Source organism: Triticum aestivum, chromosome 2D, assembly GCF_018294505.1.
Source record: "Triticum aestivum cultivar Chinese Spring chromosome 2D, IWGSC CS RefSeq v2.1, whole genome shotgun sequence".
Classification (NCBI taxonomy): domain Eukaryota; kingdom Viridiplantae; phylum Streptophyta; class Magnoliopsida; order Poales; family Poaceae; genus Triticum; species Triticum aestivum.
The window spans coordinates 594,074,426-594,093,752 of NC_057799.1; the positions used below are offsets into that span (position 1 = coordinate 594,074,426).

Sequence of the window (19,327 nt, forward strand, 5' to 3'; positions counted from 1 at the left end):
TCTTGGCCTTCTTCTCCGGCACCTTATATGGCGCCGGTGCTAGCATTTCCGCCAAGCGCGGGATGACTGGTTCTTCGGGCAGCGGAGCCGGACACTGGATCCGCTTCGCCCTCTCCGTCCAGTCCTGAAAGAGAATAAAAGCTCAGACATCATCCTCGAAACAATTAGGTTGAGGACTCATTCGAAATAACATACCTTGCTGGCGGGGTGTGTACAATCGTGACCACGGTCTGAATCCGTGGCTGGTGGTTTTTCATTGCCCTTGAAGAGCAATTTCCATGCGCCTTCGTGCGTAGTCTCGAAGAGCCTCGCCAGGGTCCGGTGCTTCTTTGGATTGAACTCCCATAGCGGGCGGCTCCGGCGCTGGCATGGAAGGATCCGGCGAACTAACATCACCTGGATCACATCAACAAGCTTGACGCTCTTGGTTACCATGCTCTGAACGCGCGTCTGCAGCGCTATTAGCTCGTCAGGAGAACACTAGTCTGGACTCTTCTCGACCCAGGAGGTGAGTCGCATACGAGCGCCGGAGCGGAATTCGGCAGCTGCGGCTCAGGTGGTGCCGCGTGGTTCTGTGATGTAGAACCACTCCTTCTGCCACTCCTTTACCGTATTCACGAAGGTGCCTTTGGGCTAGGAGACGTTGGACAATTTGCTCACCATTGCCCCTCCGCACTCCGCGTGCTGGCCATCCACCACCTTCGGCTTCACGTTAAAGACTTTGAGCCACAGCCCAAAGTGGGGTTGGATGCGGAGGAAGGCCTCGCACACGACAATAAACGGCGAGATGTTGAGGAAGGAATTCGGGGACAGATCATGGAAATCTACCACGTAATAATACATTAACCCGTGGACGAAGGGGTGGAGTGGAAACCCTAGCCCGCGGAAGAAATGGGGGAGGAATACCACCCTCTCTGTGGGCTCCGGCGTGGGGACGAACTGTCCCTCGGCCGGTAGGCGGTGGGCGATCTCCTTCGCCAAATATCCGGCCGCCCGGAGCTCAGTAATGTCCTCCTCCGTGACGGAGGAGACCATTCATTTGCCCTGACCACCGGATCCGGACATGGTTGCTGGAGTGGAAAGGAGATTGAAACTGGGGCGCTGGAGCTCGAGATTGGGAAGGCAGAGACAAAGAGAAAGCGCGAGAAGAGGAAGGGGGAATCCTTATCCCCTTATAAAGGTAGCAAATATAAAACGCCTCCTCACTCGCCTTGAAATTCGCCTATTCCCAAGGGCTGTGTAAATGGCACGGTTGGGTTACCCATGCTCGCATTGATGAGAATCCCGCGATAAGGGGACATGATCTCTGCTTCGACAAGACGTGCCAATAGCAACCGCGTCTTGAAATGTGGGATAAACGGTTCAAAATTGTGACCGAACGGACGTCTTATCACATTGCAGAAAGCTGTCAGCGGATGGAGCTCGTGTAAGATATATATATTCTCTCTGCGGTTGTGCATGGTGTGTAATAGGTCCGGATACAATCATCACGTCCGAAGACTATCTTGGAGTTCGGAAGGAGGGGAACCCGCCTTGCAATGCCGAAGACAATCTGCGCGCCGGACTCCTCGTCATTGAAGCCAGGTTCAGGGGCTACTGAGGGAGTCCTGGACTAAGGGGTCCTCGGGCGTCCGACTTGTTATCCATGGGCCGGACTGATGGGCTGTGAAGATACGAAGGCCGAAGACAATACCCGTGTCCGGATTGGACTCTACTTGGCGTGGAAGGCAAGCTAGGCGACCTATTATGAAGATTCCCTCCTATGTGACCGACCTCATGTAACCCTAGATCTCTCCGGTGTCTATATAAACCGGAGAGCATAGTCCGGATAGGGGATATTCATTACCATATTCACATAGGCTAGACTTCTAGGGTTTAGCCATTACGATCTCGTGGTATATCAACTCTTGTAACACTCATATTCATCAAGATCAATCAAGCAGGAAGTAAGGTATTACCTCCATAGAGAGGGCCCGAACCTGGGTAAACATTGTGTCCCTCGTCTCCTGTTACCATCGATCCTAGACGCACAGTTCGGGACCCCCTACCAGAGATCTGCCGGTTTTGACACCGACAACGACATCTTGGAGTTGATGGAATCGTGTGTCTGCCAGTCCTTCAGATTGGCAACGTTAGGGTTCATGGATGGTGTTGGCGAGGTGTCGACGGCGACTCCATCAGGTGTGTCTCTCCTTCGGCTCTGTCCCCGTTGTTGTGGCGTTGTCTCCGACGTCATGGTACAACAGGGAGGTTTTGTCGTTCAGGAGTACGCGCAGACGGTTGTCTACGCAAGCGACAGCTGGAAGATGGAGCATCTTATGCTGGGTCTGTGGTTGGAGGCTGACAGTTCTGGTTTCCTCCTCCGACATCGTCGTCATGTGGGGGTGTCAGTTCTGAAGTTCGATGGCGTGTCCGGGGACATGTTGCCCTGGTCTGATTCTCCCAATGGCTATGGTTTTGCTTCTGGAAAACTACTTTGGAGGTCCGTAAAGCTGCTGATCAGTGATGGAGCCGCGTCGAGCTTGGGTGAAGAGGTGATCTGTCTTCTTACCATTTGGTGTCCACTTCGGTGGTGTCGAAGGAGAGGGACAGACGCTGGTATTTTGCATAGGATTTTCCTATCTTTTCAGTCTTGTAAGGTCGGTGCTTACGTGCCTTGTAACTTGATCTTTATTCTATAAATGAGACACGTATTACCATGCAAAAAAGAAAAGAATACTCGTATAATTCTGGAAATTCTTTTTCCTTTTTACGTTAATTAAAGCAAATAATTACTCAGGCTACTTTTATACTTTTGGTAATTCTTCTAGATGATTGGGTTGCCATATGTGCGAAACTTGTTTCACCCCCACCTCATGAGCCATATTTCTTTCAGTGGGATCAACGAGGTGGTTTAAAAATTGAAAGTCCAAAATATGTAGTTTTGAAGTTGATGGACCGGCTGCTAACTGGGGGATCTTCGGCCTTTCAGCTCATCCTCATGGTTTTGGTTGTTAATGTGGTTTTGGTGTCGCCCATTGCCTTCTATTCAAGTGGTTTTGATGGGGTTCCATTTCATTGTACAAGTGTTGGGGTTACATTTGGTGTGTGTTCAGAGCATTTGATGTGCTACTTGTGCGGTGGCGTGGTATTATGCTTTTTGAATTGTTCTTTTATGCTAAATTTGTATGCTAAAGTTTTTGCCAAATCTCATGGTTTAATCTTGCACAATCATTTAGTACTAAGAAACATTTATAACCTGTGAACTATTTATTATTATTATAATAGTTTTATTTTTTTTCTTTAGTCTTCGTCACCCAAGGCACAGATGTAGGATGAAAATCCACTTTAACATTACATTTGTAGGAAAAATAATCAATCTTATCATAAGCTTTCGTAACAATTATTTTAAAGAAAACTTCATTTGTTTTCTTCTTATGCTTTTCATGCAACAAAGTCACATTATTTATTAGTCTGAATATCAACTAAATTATTGATAATGTTAGTAACATTTCAAATGACGCATCAAGATGACAAATCGACCTATAATGTTGAATTTTACTAGCATCTACACATTTAGGAATAAGAGTGATAATTTCACAATTAAAAACTTGCAATATCCAGTCTACCATGGTAGAATTCATGAAAAAGATAAATGAATATATTTCTTTTCTGATCAAACTCAATAGGAAGTCCATCAGGGCTGGGAAAGATCCGTTTTTATTCTTTCCAAACTAAAGACACTATGAAGAAAAGATCTATCTGCATAATCTAGAGCACAAGCCATAGGACAATCTAGAGATATGTTTAAAACTGTATCAACAGCAATATAAATAGATTTTTTCCCCGTATCCATTCAGATGGATTTTTCATTGTATCAGCAGGATATCTTATAGAATACTAGCACATATACCCGTGCGTTGCAACAGTAGAGATATTCTTTTGAGAAGCAACGGGAGAGATAATTGATGTGTGCACCAAAAATGGTCTGCACAGCAGTGGGGCGAGAAAGCGAGGAGTTGTGGTCTTCTCTCAGATCATGTTTGGCCCGCGAGATCTTGATAGTGGTAGGGTTAGTCCGCGTGGTGACGACCAACCAACTCGTGGTTTTTTTCCTTTGGGTTCGCCCTCGTGTCGGGGTTGTGGCTCCTTCCTCATTTGGTGGCTGCGCGGCGACCTTCAGGGCATGGTTGCTTCGCCACTCTCTCCTACTACGATGTAACCGGATGGATTACTAATTTCAGTACGTAAATCAAGTTCCATTAGCATGATCCACGCATAACCAGACAATGCCTTGTTTACCGGATGGATTACTAATTGCACCAAAAAAGTAAAAAAGTTTAAAGTTTGCAGGAAAAAATAAAAAAGAAATAGAGAAAGGAACAAAAAATAAAATAGAAATAAAACACAGAAAAAAAAGAAAACAGGATGGCACAGCCTTGAGCCCTGTGCGAAGGTCAGACTATTTGTGGCCACATGCGTTAAATAGGATTTTCCTAGCAGCGTGTGGAGGGAAATAAGTGGGCTGGCTTCGACGGGCCACAACATGCACGGCCCATGTACGAAAATTGATTTTTCTTTTGCAAAACGGACGCACAAAAATTTAGTACCACCTCGGATAGGGAAAAATACTTTTTGACGGCGAACGGATGAAAAAATTGAAGAAACACACCTTGCTTTATTAGTAGGTATATATATAGAGGTATAGATATAGATATAGATCCAAATGGATTTGTCAAGAGGACACACCTAATAAAACTTTGGATCATCGGATAGACTCAAGACAGGAAATGCAAACCAAGCTGAAACTGTGGTCAGCCGTGAAAAGAGTGGAGAACGTGGAGGTTTAGGGAAAGTAAACCAGGACCCGTGGCACGGCACAGGAAGCGCATGCATCATATGGAGATGGAGGTCGATCGACCTACGCATCACGTACGTACTCCGCCGGTGGTCCGACTTTCTTGCTGCATGGCGCCTACGTAGCCTGCAGCTACTCAACGTGCCCGCGTGGTTCACTGGATCTGGCACTGGGAGTGGCAGCTAGCTAGCTAGTGGCCTAGTGCCTTTAAGGTTGGGCGTAGTACGAGCGAACAAACAGCAGATGCCAATGGCGTGCCGGACCGGACTATCGGCAGATGGGCAGCCAGCACGGCTGGAGCCTTCGTGGATGCATGGTCAGATGCGGAGTTGCCCTCTCTGCCTAGCCTGGTCCGATACTCTGGGACTGCCTTCTCTCTTCTCTAGTCTGGTCCTCTCTGCGACAGTGGGACGGGTGGCCAAGAAATGCATGCATGAGCAACCGTGACACTTTTCACACTGGTGTGTAGTGTGTGCCACTGCTGGATTGGATTCGAGCACAGATCTTTTCACGTAAGTAAGATAGTTGAAGAGACTAAGCTGCACCGAACGTGAAATGTTCTTGTATGTGAAAAGATTAATTCACCAGATATTTTGTGAACAAGTCTACGTCGAATCGCCTCCAACAGAAAACAGAAAGTAATAACCTCTATCATGTGAATTTGTTAAACAGAGAGCTGTAGACATCGATCACACTCCACTCGCCTCACTTTCACCGGAAGTGATACCACAAACCGCTTTGCTGCACTGCTAGCGCTATGCTACTGCTAGGTCTCACGTGCCAGACGCACGACACACGTTCAAGTCAGCACGGGTTCACGGTGCGGTGCCGGTGCCATTCCTGCAATTTCCGCAAACTCCAGTGGCCGATCCCGAGCCCCGCCGCTATATAGTCTGCATCCCATCCTCTCAAGCAGCAGAACAAAGCAAACCCAGATCGTCGCTTCAGTCCGGTCTGTCAAGCTCGAGCATGTGCAAGGTCATCAACACGGTCCGGTCGCTCGCCTGGCTGCGCCGCGCCGTGCGGCGGTGGCGCTCCCGAGCGGCGGACTCGGTGCGGCCCAACAAGGATGTGCTCGAGTTGGACGCCGCGGTGCCGGCGGGGCACGTGGCGGTGCGCGTGGAGGGCCGCGGCGACGGGGAGCCGTCGTCGAGACGGTTCGTTGTGCCGGTGGCTCAGCTGAGCCACCCGGCGTTCTGGGAGCTGCTCCGGCAGGCGGAGGAGGAGTATGGCTTCACGTCGGCCTCCGGCCCCCTCACGCTCCCCTGCGACGAGGACCACCTCCGCGACGTCCTCCGCCGCGTCTCGTCCTCCGACTCCGAGGAGCGCGGCTGCTTCCGCCGCCGCGGTGCCATCGCGGCGCCGCACGATGACTCGCGGCCGCTGCTGCAGGGGGTGGCCGTGAAGAAGCTCGTCTCGTGATCGATCATCGGTCGATCGTTCGTTCGTAGAAGCGGGATAGCCGTGCTCATTTGCTCCTTTTCATGCAAGCCGGAAGCAGCAGCCAGCATTAGTACAACGACGCGCGCGCCCATGCCGCGGCGCCGTGCCATCCATGGCGCTGAGTGCGCGCGATGAAACCGGCAAGACAGTTGCACTGACAAAGCGCCCCGATGCTACTGCACTATCACCGCAACAGTCGAGCTGGCATTTTACAAAATGTACATATTTTCTTGTCCTAGAAATTAAATGTATATATTTGTGTCCTATTTGGAGATCTGTTGGCTGTACCCTGTACAGTGGAGCCAAAGGTAGTCACCTGCACACAACCAGCTAAAAAAAAAATCCCTGACGACATGCACACACATTTTTTTTAAGAGTACGTCAATGGTGTACCATAATTTTATAGAAGGGAGAAATAGTTTACAAGAAAACCTAGATGACGATGCACATCGCCTCCAAGCCCGTGCTCCATTACAACCAACACCAAAAGAAAACTCTCTCACAAATCGTTGCAGCCCTACCCCACCCTCCTGCCCGATTCTATTCTTGCACTTTCAAGAAGACACACTCCGCCAACATGCAAGGGGCCTGGACTTGGCTCGTCCTGTTGAACACTCTTGGGTTTCTTTATTCCCATAGGGACCATGCCACCGCTATGACGAAGGTGTCGAAGCCTCTTTTGTTGACACGAACAAAGGTACGTCTAGCCTCGAGTCAGCACTCCAGAAAACTGTCATGCTGCTCCGGGCGCTGCACATTGGAGTTCAAGGTGTCGAAACATCTGTGCCAAACCTCCCGCGCGTACACACATTGCCAAGTATATGTTCTGTGTTGTCCTCCTCTTGCATGCAAGTGTAGCAGGCCGAGGGTTGATCTTGTAGCCCACGCACGCACACTCACTCGCACGAAGACCATGGCTGAGGAGGACAGGAAGGGGACGGAGAGGAAAGTACTTGTTTTTTTTGTGAAATGTGGAGAGTACTTGGTTATTATTAAGTCCTATACTTGGTACTCTGATGTGTTGATTGATAACTTGTTCTTAAGAAACGTCTGGTCTTGCCCGCAGGAACTAGTGGCTCCCGAGCTCAAATGAGCTCGAGATGAACAGCAAATTTTGAAAAAATTGAAAATGGTTTTTTTTTAAAATCTGGATTTTTTATGGCAAACTTTAGCAAATGTTTTGAGTGCTTGCGAATTTTCACCGTGGAATGACATCCGTGGAAGCCGTAACAAAATCAACACTTCAAGATGCTTTTGAAAATAACACTTTTGGAGCATCAAATTATTTTGCCACGACTTCCATGGATGTCCTTCCATGATGAAATTTTACAAGCACCCAAAACATTTCTCAATGTTTTTCATAGATAAATTTTAGAATTTTTATTAAAAAAATTCATTTGTTTTGGAATTTACTGTCATGAGCTCGAGCTATGAAACATCACGTCCGTTGCAGTTGCTGCTCCATTGTCTATTCGGTGCCCTGATTTGCGTGGCTGAGACATGGACACGACACGTGGTTGCGGGTAACCATGATCCTATGTTGCAACATGTCTTTGCGGAGGTAGTGCGTGGTACATTGTTTGGCCTGATGATGGCAGATCATGGCCATAGCGATGGAGTGATGACTCGGGGTGGATTGTCTCGAGACCATTGGCCATGTCCAGATTTACCATTGAAGTACACTTGCATCGGAGGGGATCGTTGGATCGTCTCTAACATGCGCTTCTGGCAGCACTATCTTCCCTCACCCTATAATACGCGCCACTTGTGAATCGACGGATGTTCTTGGCTTCATAGACCACTCTGGGTGCCTGGCTGCTTGCCTAGTGTGTCCAGGTTTCTCAGTCGCTTGGCTGGGCCCACGTCTAAATCGTGTGCACTTGCATATTCTTCGATGGTTCAATGACTGCTCAGCGAGGATCATTGTTGCATTTTCTATTATTTTTAATAATATCCTCTGCCTTCGCATAACTTTTGTCTTGTATGATCTAGCTCTTTGTTGGTGTGAAACTTGTGTGTGTGCTTCAGTGTTGGATGTGTGGATCCTAATTGTACAGAGGAGATGTGTTCTCTTTGTGGTTTGTATCACTTGATGCTTCATGATCAGTTAATAAAGAACATCCCTATAGATAAATGGGATGGCATTCTATCAATAAAAGAACCAATAGTTTAGATGGGTTTCTAAACGAGATATGCATCAAAATAGGTACGGCACACTAGATACCAATGCTTTATCATTTACAATTAATTTGTACATTCATATATGTTATTCTTTTCAAAGTTCGGGCCTTTGTCAACTTTGTAGGAGAGAGACAATACATCTGTTCAAATTCTTTTAAAATTTTGTCACTCCGTCCACATTTGCGACCTGGTTCAGGACTGGCTAAGCTTAATTGACATGAACATTGATTCCTGGGCAAACTTTCACTCGGTTAAGGATTGATTGTGTTCCGATATTCATCTCTAGAACGTCTAGGGGCATGGCAAATTGCACGTGCTAGGTTGTTGGGCAATATGGACCGAAAAACCACGAGATTGTTTCGAAATAATTTCATCCATGTCACCAAACATCGGTACAAACATCCAACTAGAAGACGTGGATGGAGTATCGCTGGGGCTAAACACTCGAGTTATGTCATACAACGAGAGTGTAACTTCTTGTTTGTTTTCGAGCCTTATCTAGCATGAAACACACCCCCAACACCAATCACGATGGAAAAAAATCATTCTCAGCAATATTTATTCAAATAATAATAATAATAATAATAATAATATTGTATGAAAAATTCATATAATAGGAACACCATTATCATTTGGCAGAAGTATATGCAGAAGAATTTAATATGGAGTGAAGATAAAAACGCTCAGCTCTCCACAATTTTTATTGGTATAGTATTTATTTGTCAATGGGAATATAATGGTTAGAAAAATAAATTATATAGTGTCTAAATAATTAGACTACGAGGAATACTACTGGGAGAGGTGCCAACGGTGAGAAATCATATTTAACTACAACGAAGGCTACATATTAGTCATAGACAAATCTAACGAATAACCCAATCTTGCCTCCAGAATTAATACACGGCCTAGCATGGAGCCTCCAATTAGTAATATGAAATAGTTTTTTATCATGTTTTATAATTTGTTTTTTATATTGAAAGGAAAATATCTAGAGAACTTCTCCACAACTATGTTTTATAATTTTCATAATCTGAAGCACATGAAAACACCCTTTAACATTACATTTGTAGAAAATAGCAATCAATCTTATCATAAATCTTATTAAGATTTATTTTGAAGAAGACTCCATCTTTCTTATTCTTATGCATTTTATGCAATAAGGCCACACCTATTTTATTAGTTTCAACAACAACTCGATTATTAATAATGTTAGTAAAATTTGAAATAACACATTAAGATGAAAAATCGACCTATAATGTTGAAATTTACTAGCATCTACACATTTAGGATTAAGAGTGAGAATTCCATAATTAAAATCTTGAAATATCCAATTTACCATGGTGGAATTCACAGAAAAGGTAAATGAAGATCGTAATAAACTAGAGGCCAAAATTTCTCATAAAAGTCAATAGGTAGTCCATGGGGTTGAGGAATTCTATTATGTTTCATTTGGGAAACACTAGCTTTTATTTGTTACAAAACTAAAAACACTATGAAAAAAAGATCTATGAGCATAATCTAGAGCACATGGCACAGGGTAATCTAGAGATATGTTTAAAACTGTATCAGCAGCACAATAAATAGACTGTTTGGTACGGGTAGTTCGCTATCTAAAAAACATAATAAATAGATTATTCCATATCCAATCATGTGTATTTTTTATTGTATCAGTAGAACATTCTATAGAACATTCCATATCCATTCAAATGGATTTTTTACGAGGAATCTTTTGATCTATTCATCAGCCATGACAATACAAAAAACACATAAATAACAAAAAATACGTCCATGTCCATAGAGCACCAAGTGACGAGTACAAGCACTGGAAAGAGCTGAAGGTGAGGCGCCATCATCGTCCCTCCCTCACCGGAGTCGGGCCAAACTTGTTGTAGTAGACAGTCGAAAAGTCGTCGTGCTAAGGCCCCACAGGACCAACACACCAAAATAGTAACCGTCGCCAATGAATAGAAGTATAGATCGAAAGGATGCAACCTGTAGACATACAACGAAGACGAACAAAGATTGGATCCAAGCTGATTCACCGAAGACCAGCATCGCGCGAATCCCACGAGATACGCAGAAGAACACCTCTACACACCATCAAATGATGGTAGACACATCACCTAATGGAGGCTAGGTCGGGATAACCTTATTCCATCTCGAGGGAGCTGGCACTTCCTCAACTTCCTAAGCAGGACGCAAACCCTAAATGAATTAAAAAACACCTAAAAGCAAAGCCAGATCCCTCCTGCCGGCAAGGACCAGGGTCCACCATCCCTCCGTGACCCTAGGGCCATCGGAGATGAGGCAGTCTGGCGGGAGGCAATGTAACCCTAAACTTTTTTGTTTCTTCGGAAGGAGGTGGTTGCTGCGTTGCACACCTTGGATTTTTGTGTCATCCAAATGGATTTGTCAAGGAACACACCTAAAAGCTTGGATCATCGGATAGACTCAAAAGGGGAAATGCAAAGCAAGCTAAAACTGTGCTCAGCTGTCAAGTGCCATCAAAGAGTGGGAAACGTGGAGATTTAGTGAAACAAAAAAAGGTTTTTTCTCTGTTTGGGTGGTCAGGTAGACACCAAATGTCGACTCATGTCAACCGACACGCAAGTGCATGCTACGCGCGCGACACATATTAGGTCTTTCTTTATATTTTTTAACTTAAATATATCTGCACGCTCAACAGAAGTGCATGTCATTTGTCGAAGCAAGGGCACTGCAGTTCTCAAGCGAGTGAACTTCACGTCACAAAAAAACTACACAGAGTGTTTTTTCGGTAATATTTTCGCTCCAGTTTTTAAACCGTTTATCGGAACGAGGCATGTAATATAACGTTGAAAAGCTATGGATTAGGCGCAACTTCACCATGTTGATTTTTTTTAAGATTCATCATGATTTAAGAGTAGTTTCGAAAATGGTGTGGCGCTTGACGAGTGGCAGCGAACGTTTTTTCGCCTTTTTTTCTAAACCGCTCGTCGGAATGAAGCAAATGATACACCGTTGAAAAGATATCATCGAGGTGCATCTTTTTCGTATCTATTATTTTCTCTAATTCGTTATGGTTTAAGAGCAGTTACAAATTTACTAAATCACGGAATTATGTTTTTCAAAAAAAATTGAAATTTTCGGTACTGTTTTCGCTCTAGTTTTTAACTGTTTGTCGAAACGAGGTGTGTGATACGCTGTTGGAAAGCTACGGACAAGGCGCAAATTTCATATGTACAAATGTTTTTGAGATTCTTTACGGTTTTAAGTTAATTTTAGAAATCATGCGGCGGACGACGAGTGGCAGCGGCGGTTTTTCGTGAAATTTTTACAAATTGCTGATTGAAATGATCCAAATGATACGCCGATTGAAAGATATCGTCGAGACGCAGCTTTTTCATGTAGAACGCTCTCTCTAGTTCCTTACAGTTTAAGAGCAATTTTAAAAATACTGAAACAGATACACTTTGTTTTTTCGCGTCACCCAAATCGTCGAGGGAACTGCATCAGACGGAAGAAAGCACTGCTTCAGACTAAAAACCGCATTGCATCAGATAGTCAAGTGAACTTCATGATTTTCTTTTGTCAGACGCAAAATTTACAAGACTAGGAACTGGACCACGCTTCACGTCGAGCGTAAGTGAACCGCAACATTTATCGAGAAGTGAACCACATTCTTTTTTTGCTGTCTCCGTAACATTTTTTTGCACTTCACATTGGCGAGTAAGTGAGCCGCGACACTACCGAAAATGGACCGTGGCACTACCTAAAGTGAACCGCATGAGTGAACTTCTAAAAAAGGATTTTTTTTCTTTTTTTGAATTGTGTGGATGAGCCAAGAGTACTGCATTAGTTGTATTTTCTTGACTCCTTTTTTACTAATGCATTCAGATCGCACTCTCAAGGCTAGTGTACTGCATTGTTTTGTTTTTAATATTTATAACATTGTTTCTGTTTTAACTAGTCTGCACCGCGTGACGCGGTCAAGAGAACTACAACAATTTTTATATTGTTTGGCGGTTATTTTTGTTTCTAGTTTTGACACAAGGACGAGGTGAAGTGCTCTTACAAAAGAAGGGCTTCTTCGTTGTTTTTCTTTCCTTTTCTTTTTACACAGCAAACCACAAGCCTTCATACAAATGAACCACATTAGATTTCTTCTATAATATACAAACTAAGTCTTGCATTTTTGTATGAACACTCAAAAAAAGGATATAGAGTGCTGCCCAGAGAGGAACAGCGAATTGCAAAAGGCAAACTACCGGTTTGTATTTCTTGTACTACCAGCAGCAAAAAAATTGTAGTTTTTACAGAACATCACCGAACTGTATGCAAGATACACCTATTAACAAACTGCACTTCGGCATACAAATAAATTTGAAAGCAAAAAAGAGAACCGAACTGCATATTGAAGAACAAAGGAGCTGCATCGCCGCTTTAATTTTGGGCTCCGTCGACCTTGACCGATGCAGTGGACTACATGGGTGCAGATGAGCTTGGATCCACCGCCGGCGAGGGTGCAGACCACAGGGTGCGGGGTGGTGGTTTGCTGCGTGAAACTACGATGTGGGATGTAGTCCAGTCCGAGCCGCGTTGCTGCTCGTTGTTGTGGCGCATGGGAAGGCTCGCGGAACTGCATGTCGTCGTAAGCCGTACTGCACGCCATCGCTGGCCGAACTGCACACGAGCCACGGGGGATGGACGTGTACTAGACCTTGCCGGAGGGAGTTTGCGGGGAGAGGAGGAAGAAGCAAAGGGGAGAGGGGAGGGCGGCTCGCCTCCGGTGCTGCCGAGGTCGTCCCGCGCGGCTGCGGACTGCACAGATGTTGTTGCCGGACTGCAGGGAAGGCCGCTGGGGGGACGTGACAAGCCTGCTGCACGCAGCACATCCCACCTCGGCTGCCGTTCGGTACCTACTGCCGTGTGCCGGTGCAAGAAGAGGAAAGGGAGCTCGTTAGAGAGGCTCCTGCATCGCCGGTGGGAGCAGAGGAGGAACTGCCGGCCTGGTGCCAGCGCTGGAGGAGAACGGGGTTCACCCGCAGCGGCGACTCGATCCAGATCGTGGATGGATGGTGGATCCAGGCATGGGGGTGGAATCCACCCCCGGCTAATCCTGAGGGCACCGGAGACACAGGGCAGGGGCAGCGCCAGGGCCGGAGCAGGGGAGGAGGCGGCGCGAGGGTAGGCGGCGAAAGGGGGGTTCGAGGGGTGTGGAATTTCTGGTGTGTGGGGGGATGGGTGGATCGTGATTTGAGATGAAGATGGGCCACCGGGGGATCCGCGGCGCGTGGAGGCCGTTGGCCGGCCGGGGGCGCGGCGTGCGGCGGCAGTAGGCTGGCCCGGGGCACGGTGCGGCTGGGTCGGAGGTCGGTTGTGAGGGCGTGAGGGAGGAGTGGCTCGTGATTTTGTGGATCGGGGCGTGGGGTGTTGAACGGGAGGAAGGTGGTGATAGAGGCGAAGGTGTCCCGATGTTTCGATGAGATAGCAATCATTTTCTGTGGAAGTCGACTTTGACGATCCGACTACGAACGTGCGAAGACGTCGCGCCTTAGCAATCGCTAAACCAACTTCCGAGGGGTTATTGACCACACTGAAGCACGATCAACCTGACCACGAGGATCTATTTCCTGCGAGCAAACGAAGAACAAGCAAGAAACTGAGATTGCAACTTGGATATTGCGAATAAAAGAGGAAAGCTTTATTAATGAAGGTGGGGTTCTGTGACGCCTTTGTCTGGTCGTTGAACACAAACGAAGTACGCGAAGTTGCAGCTATGGCGAACTTTTAATCTAAACAAAACCCAAAGTCTAAACGATGCCCTAAGGGCTGTATATATGGAGGAGAGAGGGGGGATTTCGTGGCCCTTGGAGGAGGGGTCCGAAACCTACCCTAACTCTTGTTTCCCCACACATACGGACTCTAAAAACTTCCTATAATCAAGTATTTCGAAATTACATGGGCCTCGCCCAAAAATAAGGTGACGCAGCACCTAGAATAGCCTCTGGACGAAATTTATGAAGTGACATCTTGTATATTTCGTCCAAGGCTTCATGCACTCATTATGGTGGCTTCAAAGTCCTGGAATCATCACTTGTAACTCCGTTCTTGTTCCCCTTGCGCATGCCGTCATCTCCATGCTTGAACTTGCTCCAAGGTTCATCTTTCTTGTCCAAGCTAGGCCCTTCATTTGTAAGCAAAACAAATTTATCCAATTTAGGCAGCATCATAGTCTCATGAACATTAGAATCGTTACCAAGAAACGAAAGTACCTGATAATTCAATTGGCGTGCGCGAGCTCTAGTAATTGGTCCAGTATGTATAGCAGCAGGGGCTGTGGGTGTAACAATGGTATTGATGTCCTCATCAGGTGGAGGCGATCGGGGGAGGAAGGTGGAGAAGAGAGAGTGGTGCCTGGGGTGGGCCGGTGGGGTTTGTTTTTTGCGTGTGTGTGTTTCAGAGGTGCGCCGGGTGTTAGCAGAATAAGCGTAGGTGTTAGCAGAATAAGACTCTTAAGGGGTGTTATCAGAATAGACCCACCCTATATATATATATATATATATATATATATGTGTGTGTGTGTGTGTGTGTGTGTGGTTGCCAAAAGTCTTTTCTATTAATTAAACTAAAAACATAACTAAAAATTAAATTAATCCTAGATCTACCGCTGGAGCACACAGTGGCGTTGGAGCCTACTGCTCATCCTCGTCGCCGATGAGGTCAATGTAGCTTGGAGGTGACCATGGCCAGACTGGTGCCGCTGGTAGCGGTGGCCCTACCGTTAGTGTGTGTGGTGGCATAGCTGGCGCCTCCAGCGTCTCGTGCTGCTGCTGCTCCTACCGGCGCTCCTCCTCCGGCTCTGGCATTTCTGTGAACGTGGAAGTCCACGTGCACGTCTACCCCACTAGTCCGCGAATTTGATGATCGTTCCTTAAATTTGCATCTTGCGGATTCCACCATTAAGAAACCTATGGGAAGGATTAATGATGTTCTTATTGTTGTAAATAGGAATTATGTTCCCGTAGATTTCATTGTTCTTGATATAGATTGCAATCCTACATGTCCTATTATTCTTGGTAGACCTTTCCTTAGAACGATTGGTGCAATTATTGACATGAAAGAAGGAAATATTAGATTCCAATTTCCGTTAAGGAAAGGCATGGAACACTTTCCTAGAAAGAAAATTAAATCACCTTATGAATCTAATATGAGAGCCACATATGGATTGCATACCAAATATGACAATACCTAGATCTATTCTTGTTTTTATGCCTAGTTAGGGGCGTTAAACGATAGCGCTTATTGGGAGGCAACCCAATTTTATTTTTGTTCCTTACTTTTTGTTCCTGTTTAGTAATAAATAATTCATCTAGCCTCTGGTTAGATGTGGTTTTATGTTTTAGTTAGTGTTTGTGCCAAGTAGAACCTTTGAGAAGACATGGGTGAAGTCTTTGCAATCTTGCTGTGAAAAACAGAAATTTTTGCGCTTACGAGAATAGATGCCATTTTTTTTACTGGAGAGTGCTTTTAGGTTGATTCCTTTTGCAGATGATTAATAGACAAATTCCTCACGTCCACCAATATATTTCAGAATTTTTGGAGTTACAGAAGTATGCGTATGAATCAGATTGCTACAACTGTTCTCTTTTGACAGATTCTGTTTTTCGTGTGTTGTTTGCTTATTTTGATGAATCTATGGCTAGTATCGGGGGGTATGAATCATAGAGAAGTTGGAATACAGCAGGTTTAACATCAATATAAATAAATAATGAGTTCATTACAGTACATTAAAGTGGTGATTTGTTTTCCTATACTAACGGAGCTCATGAGATTTTCTGTTTAAGTTTTGTGTTGTGAAGTTTTCAAGTTTTTGGGTAAAGATTCGATGGATTTTGGAATAAAGAGTGGCAAGAGCCTAAGATTGGGGATGCCCAAGGCACCCCAAGGTAAAATTCAAGGACAACCAAAAGCCTAAGCTTGGGGATGCCCTGGAAGGCATCCCCTCTTTCGTCTTGATCTATCGGTAACTTTACTTGAGGCTATATTTTTATTCACCACATGATATGTGTTTTGCTTGGAGCGTCTTGTATCATTTGAGTCTTTGCTTTTCAGTTTACCACAATCATCCTTGCTGTACAAATCTTTTGGGAGAGACACACATGAATCGGAATTTATTAGAATACTCTATGTGCTTCACTTATATCGCTTGAGCTAGATAATTTTGCTCTAGTGCTTCGCTTATATCTTTTTAGAGCACGGCGGTGGTTTTATTTTATAGAAATTATTGATCTATCATGCTTCACATATATTATTTTGAGAGTCTTTTATAACAGCATGATAATTTTCTTTGGTTATAAAACTAGTCCTAATATGATAGGCATTCAAGATGGGTATAATAAAAACTTTCATATAGAGTGCATTAAATACTATGAGAAGTTTGATACTTGATAATTGTTTTGAGATATGAAGATAGTGATATTAGAGTCGTGCTAGTTGAGTAATTGTGAAATTGAGAAATACTTGTGTTGGGGTTTGCAAGTCCCGTAGCATCCACGTATGGTAACCGTTGTGTGACAAATTTGAAGCATGAGGTGTTTCTTTGATTGCCTTCCTTATGAGTGGCGGTCGGGGACGAGCGATGGTCTTTTCCTACCAATTATCCCTCTAGGAGCATGCGCGTAGTGCTTTGGGTTTGATGACTTGTAGATTTTTGCAATAAGTATGTGAGTTCTTTATGACTAATGTTGAGTCCATGGATTATACGCACTCTCACCCTTCCACCATTGCTAGCCTCTCTTATACCACGCAACTTTCGCCGGTACCATGAACCCATCACTTACCCTCCTCAAAACAGCCACCATAGCTATCTATTATGGCATTTCCATAGCCATTCCGAGATATATTGCCATGCAACTTTCCACCGTTCTGTTTATTATGACACGCTCCATTATTGTCATATTGCTTTGCATAATCATGTAGTTGACATCGTATTTGTGGCAAGGCCACCATTCATTTTTCATACATGTCACTCTTGATTCATTGCATATCCCGGTACACCACTCGAGGCATTCACATAGAGTCATATTTTGTTCTAAGTATCGAGTTGTAAGTAAATAAAAGTGTGATGATCTTCATTATTAGAGCATTGTCCCATGTGAGGAAAGGATGATGGAGACTATGATTCCCCAACAAGTCGGGATGAGACTCCGGACAAAAAAAAGAGGCCAAATAAAAAAAAGAGGCCAAAGAAGCCCACCAAAAAATATAATGATGAGAGAAAAAGAGAGAAGGGACAATGTTACTATCCTTTTTCCACACTTGTGCTTAAAAATAGCACCATGATCCTCATGATAGAGAGTCTCTTATGTTGTCACTTTCATATACTAGTGGGAATTTTTCATTATAGAACTTGGCTTTTATATTCCAATGATGGGCTTCCTCAAATGCCCTAGGTCTTCATGAGCAAGCTAGTTGGATGCACACCCACTTAGTTTCTTTTGTTGAGCTTCCATACACTTATAGCTCTAGTGCATCCGTTGCATGGCAATCCCTACTCACTCACATTGATATCTATTGATGGGCATCTCCATAGCCCATTGATATGCCTAGTTGATGTGAGACCATCTTCCTCTTTTTTGTCTTCTCCACAACCACCATTCTATTCCACCTATAGTGCTATGTCCATGGCTCGCGCTCATATATTGCCTGAAAGTTGAAAAAGTTTGAGAATACTAAAGTATGAAACAATTGTTTGGCTTGTCATTGGGGTTGTGCATGATGGGAGCATTCTGTGTGATGAAGATGAAGTATGGCCAAACTATATGATTTTGTAGGGATGATCTTTCTTTGGCTATGTTATTTTGAGAAGACATAATTGCTTGGTTAGTATGCTTGAAGTATTATTACATTATGTCAATACTAAACTTTTGTCTTGAATCTTTGGATCTGAACATTCATGCCACAATAAAGGAAGTTACATTGAAAAATTATGTTAGGTAGCATTCCACATCAAAAATTCTGTTTTTATCATTTACCTACTCGAGGACGAGCAGGAATTAAGCTTGGGGATGCTTGATACGTCTCCAAGGTATCTATAATTTTTTATTGTTCCATGCTATTATATTATCTGTTTTGGATGTTTAATGGGCTTTAATACGCTCTTTTATATTATTTTTGGGACTAACCTGTTAATCGGAGGTCCAGTGCCAGTTGCTGTTTTTTTTGCCTATTTCAGTGTTTCACAGAAAAGTAATATCAAACGGAATCCAAACGGAACGAAACCTTCGCGAGGATCTTTCTTGGAACAAACGCAATCCAGGAGACTTGTAGTGGAAGTCAGAGACGCAACGAGGCGGCCACGAGGTAGGAGGGCGCGCCCAGGGGGTAGGCGCGCCCCCACCCTCGTGGGCCCCTCGTAGCTCCACCGACGTACTTCTTTCGCCTATATATACCCTTGTACCCTGAAAACATCCAGGAGAGCTACGAAACCACTTTTCCACCGCAGCAACCTTCTGTACCCGTGAGATCCCATCTTGGGGCATTTTCCGGCGCTCCGCCAGAGGGGGATTCGATCACGGAGGGCTTCTACATCAACACCATAGCCTCTCCGATGATGTGTGAGTAGTTTACCACAGACCTTCGGGTCCATAGTTATTATCTAGATGGCTTCTTCTCTCTCTTTGGTTCTCAATACAAAGTTCTCCTCGATGTTCTTGGAGATCTATTCGATGTAATACTATTTTGCGGTGTGTTTGCCGAGATCCGATGAATTGTGGGTTTATGATCAAGATTATCTATGAACAATATTTGGTTCTTCTCTGAATTCTTATATGCATGATTTGTTATCTTTGCAATTCTCTTCGAATTATTGGTTTAGTTTGGCCT

The 19,327-nt window shown here is 44.6% G+C and overlaps 1 protein-coding gene across 1 annotated transcript; it reads left to right on the plus strand.

The window, feature by feature from the left end:
- The first annotated feature begins 5,760 nt into the window (after window positions 1-5,760).
- LOC123050238 (auxin-responsive protein SAUR32) lies at window positions 5,761-6,544 on the plus strand. The gene has a single exon (XM_044473062.1). It carries the CDS (start codon window positions 5,807-5,809, stop codon window positions 6,257-6,259), a length of 453 nt encoding a protein of 150 aa, XP_044328997.1. The 5' UTR covers window positions 5,761-5,806; the 3' UTR covers window positions 6,260-6,544.
- The last annotated feature ends 12,783 nt before the right edge of the window (window positions 6,545-19,327 follow it).

What these genes read in the sequence shown, in the direction of transcription:
- LOC123050238 (XM_044473062.1), top strand. Translation starts at nt 5,807, where the DNA reads ATGTGCAAGGTCATCAACACGGTCCGGTCGCTCGCCTGGCTGCGCCGC.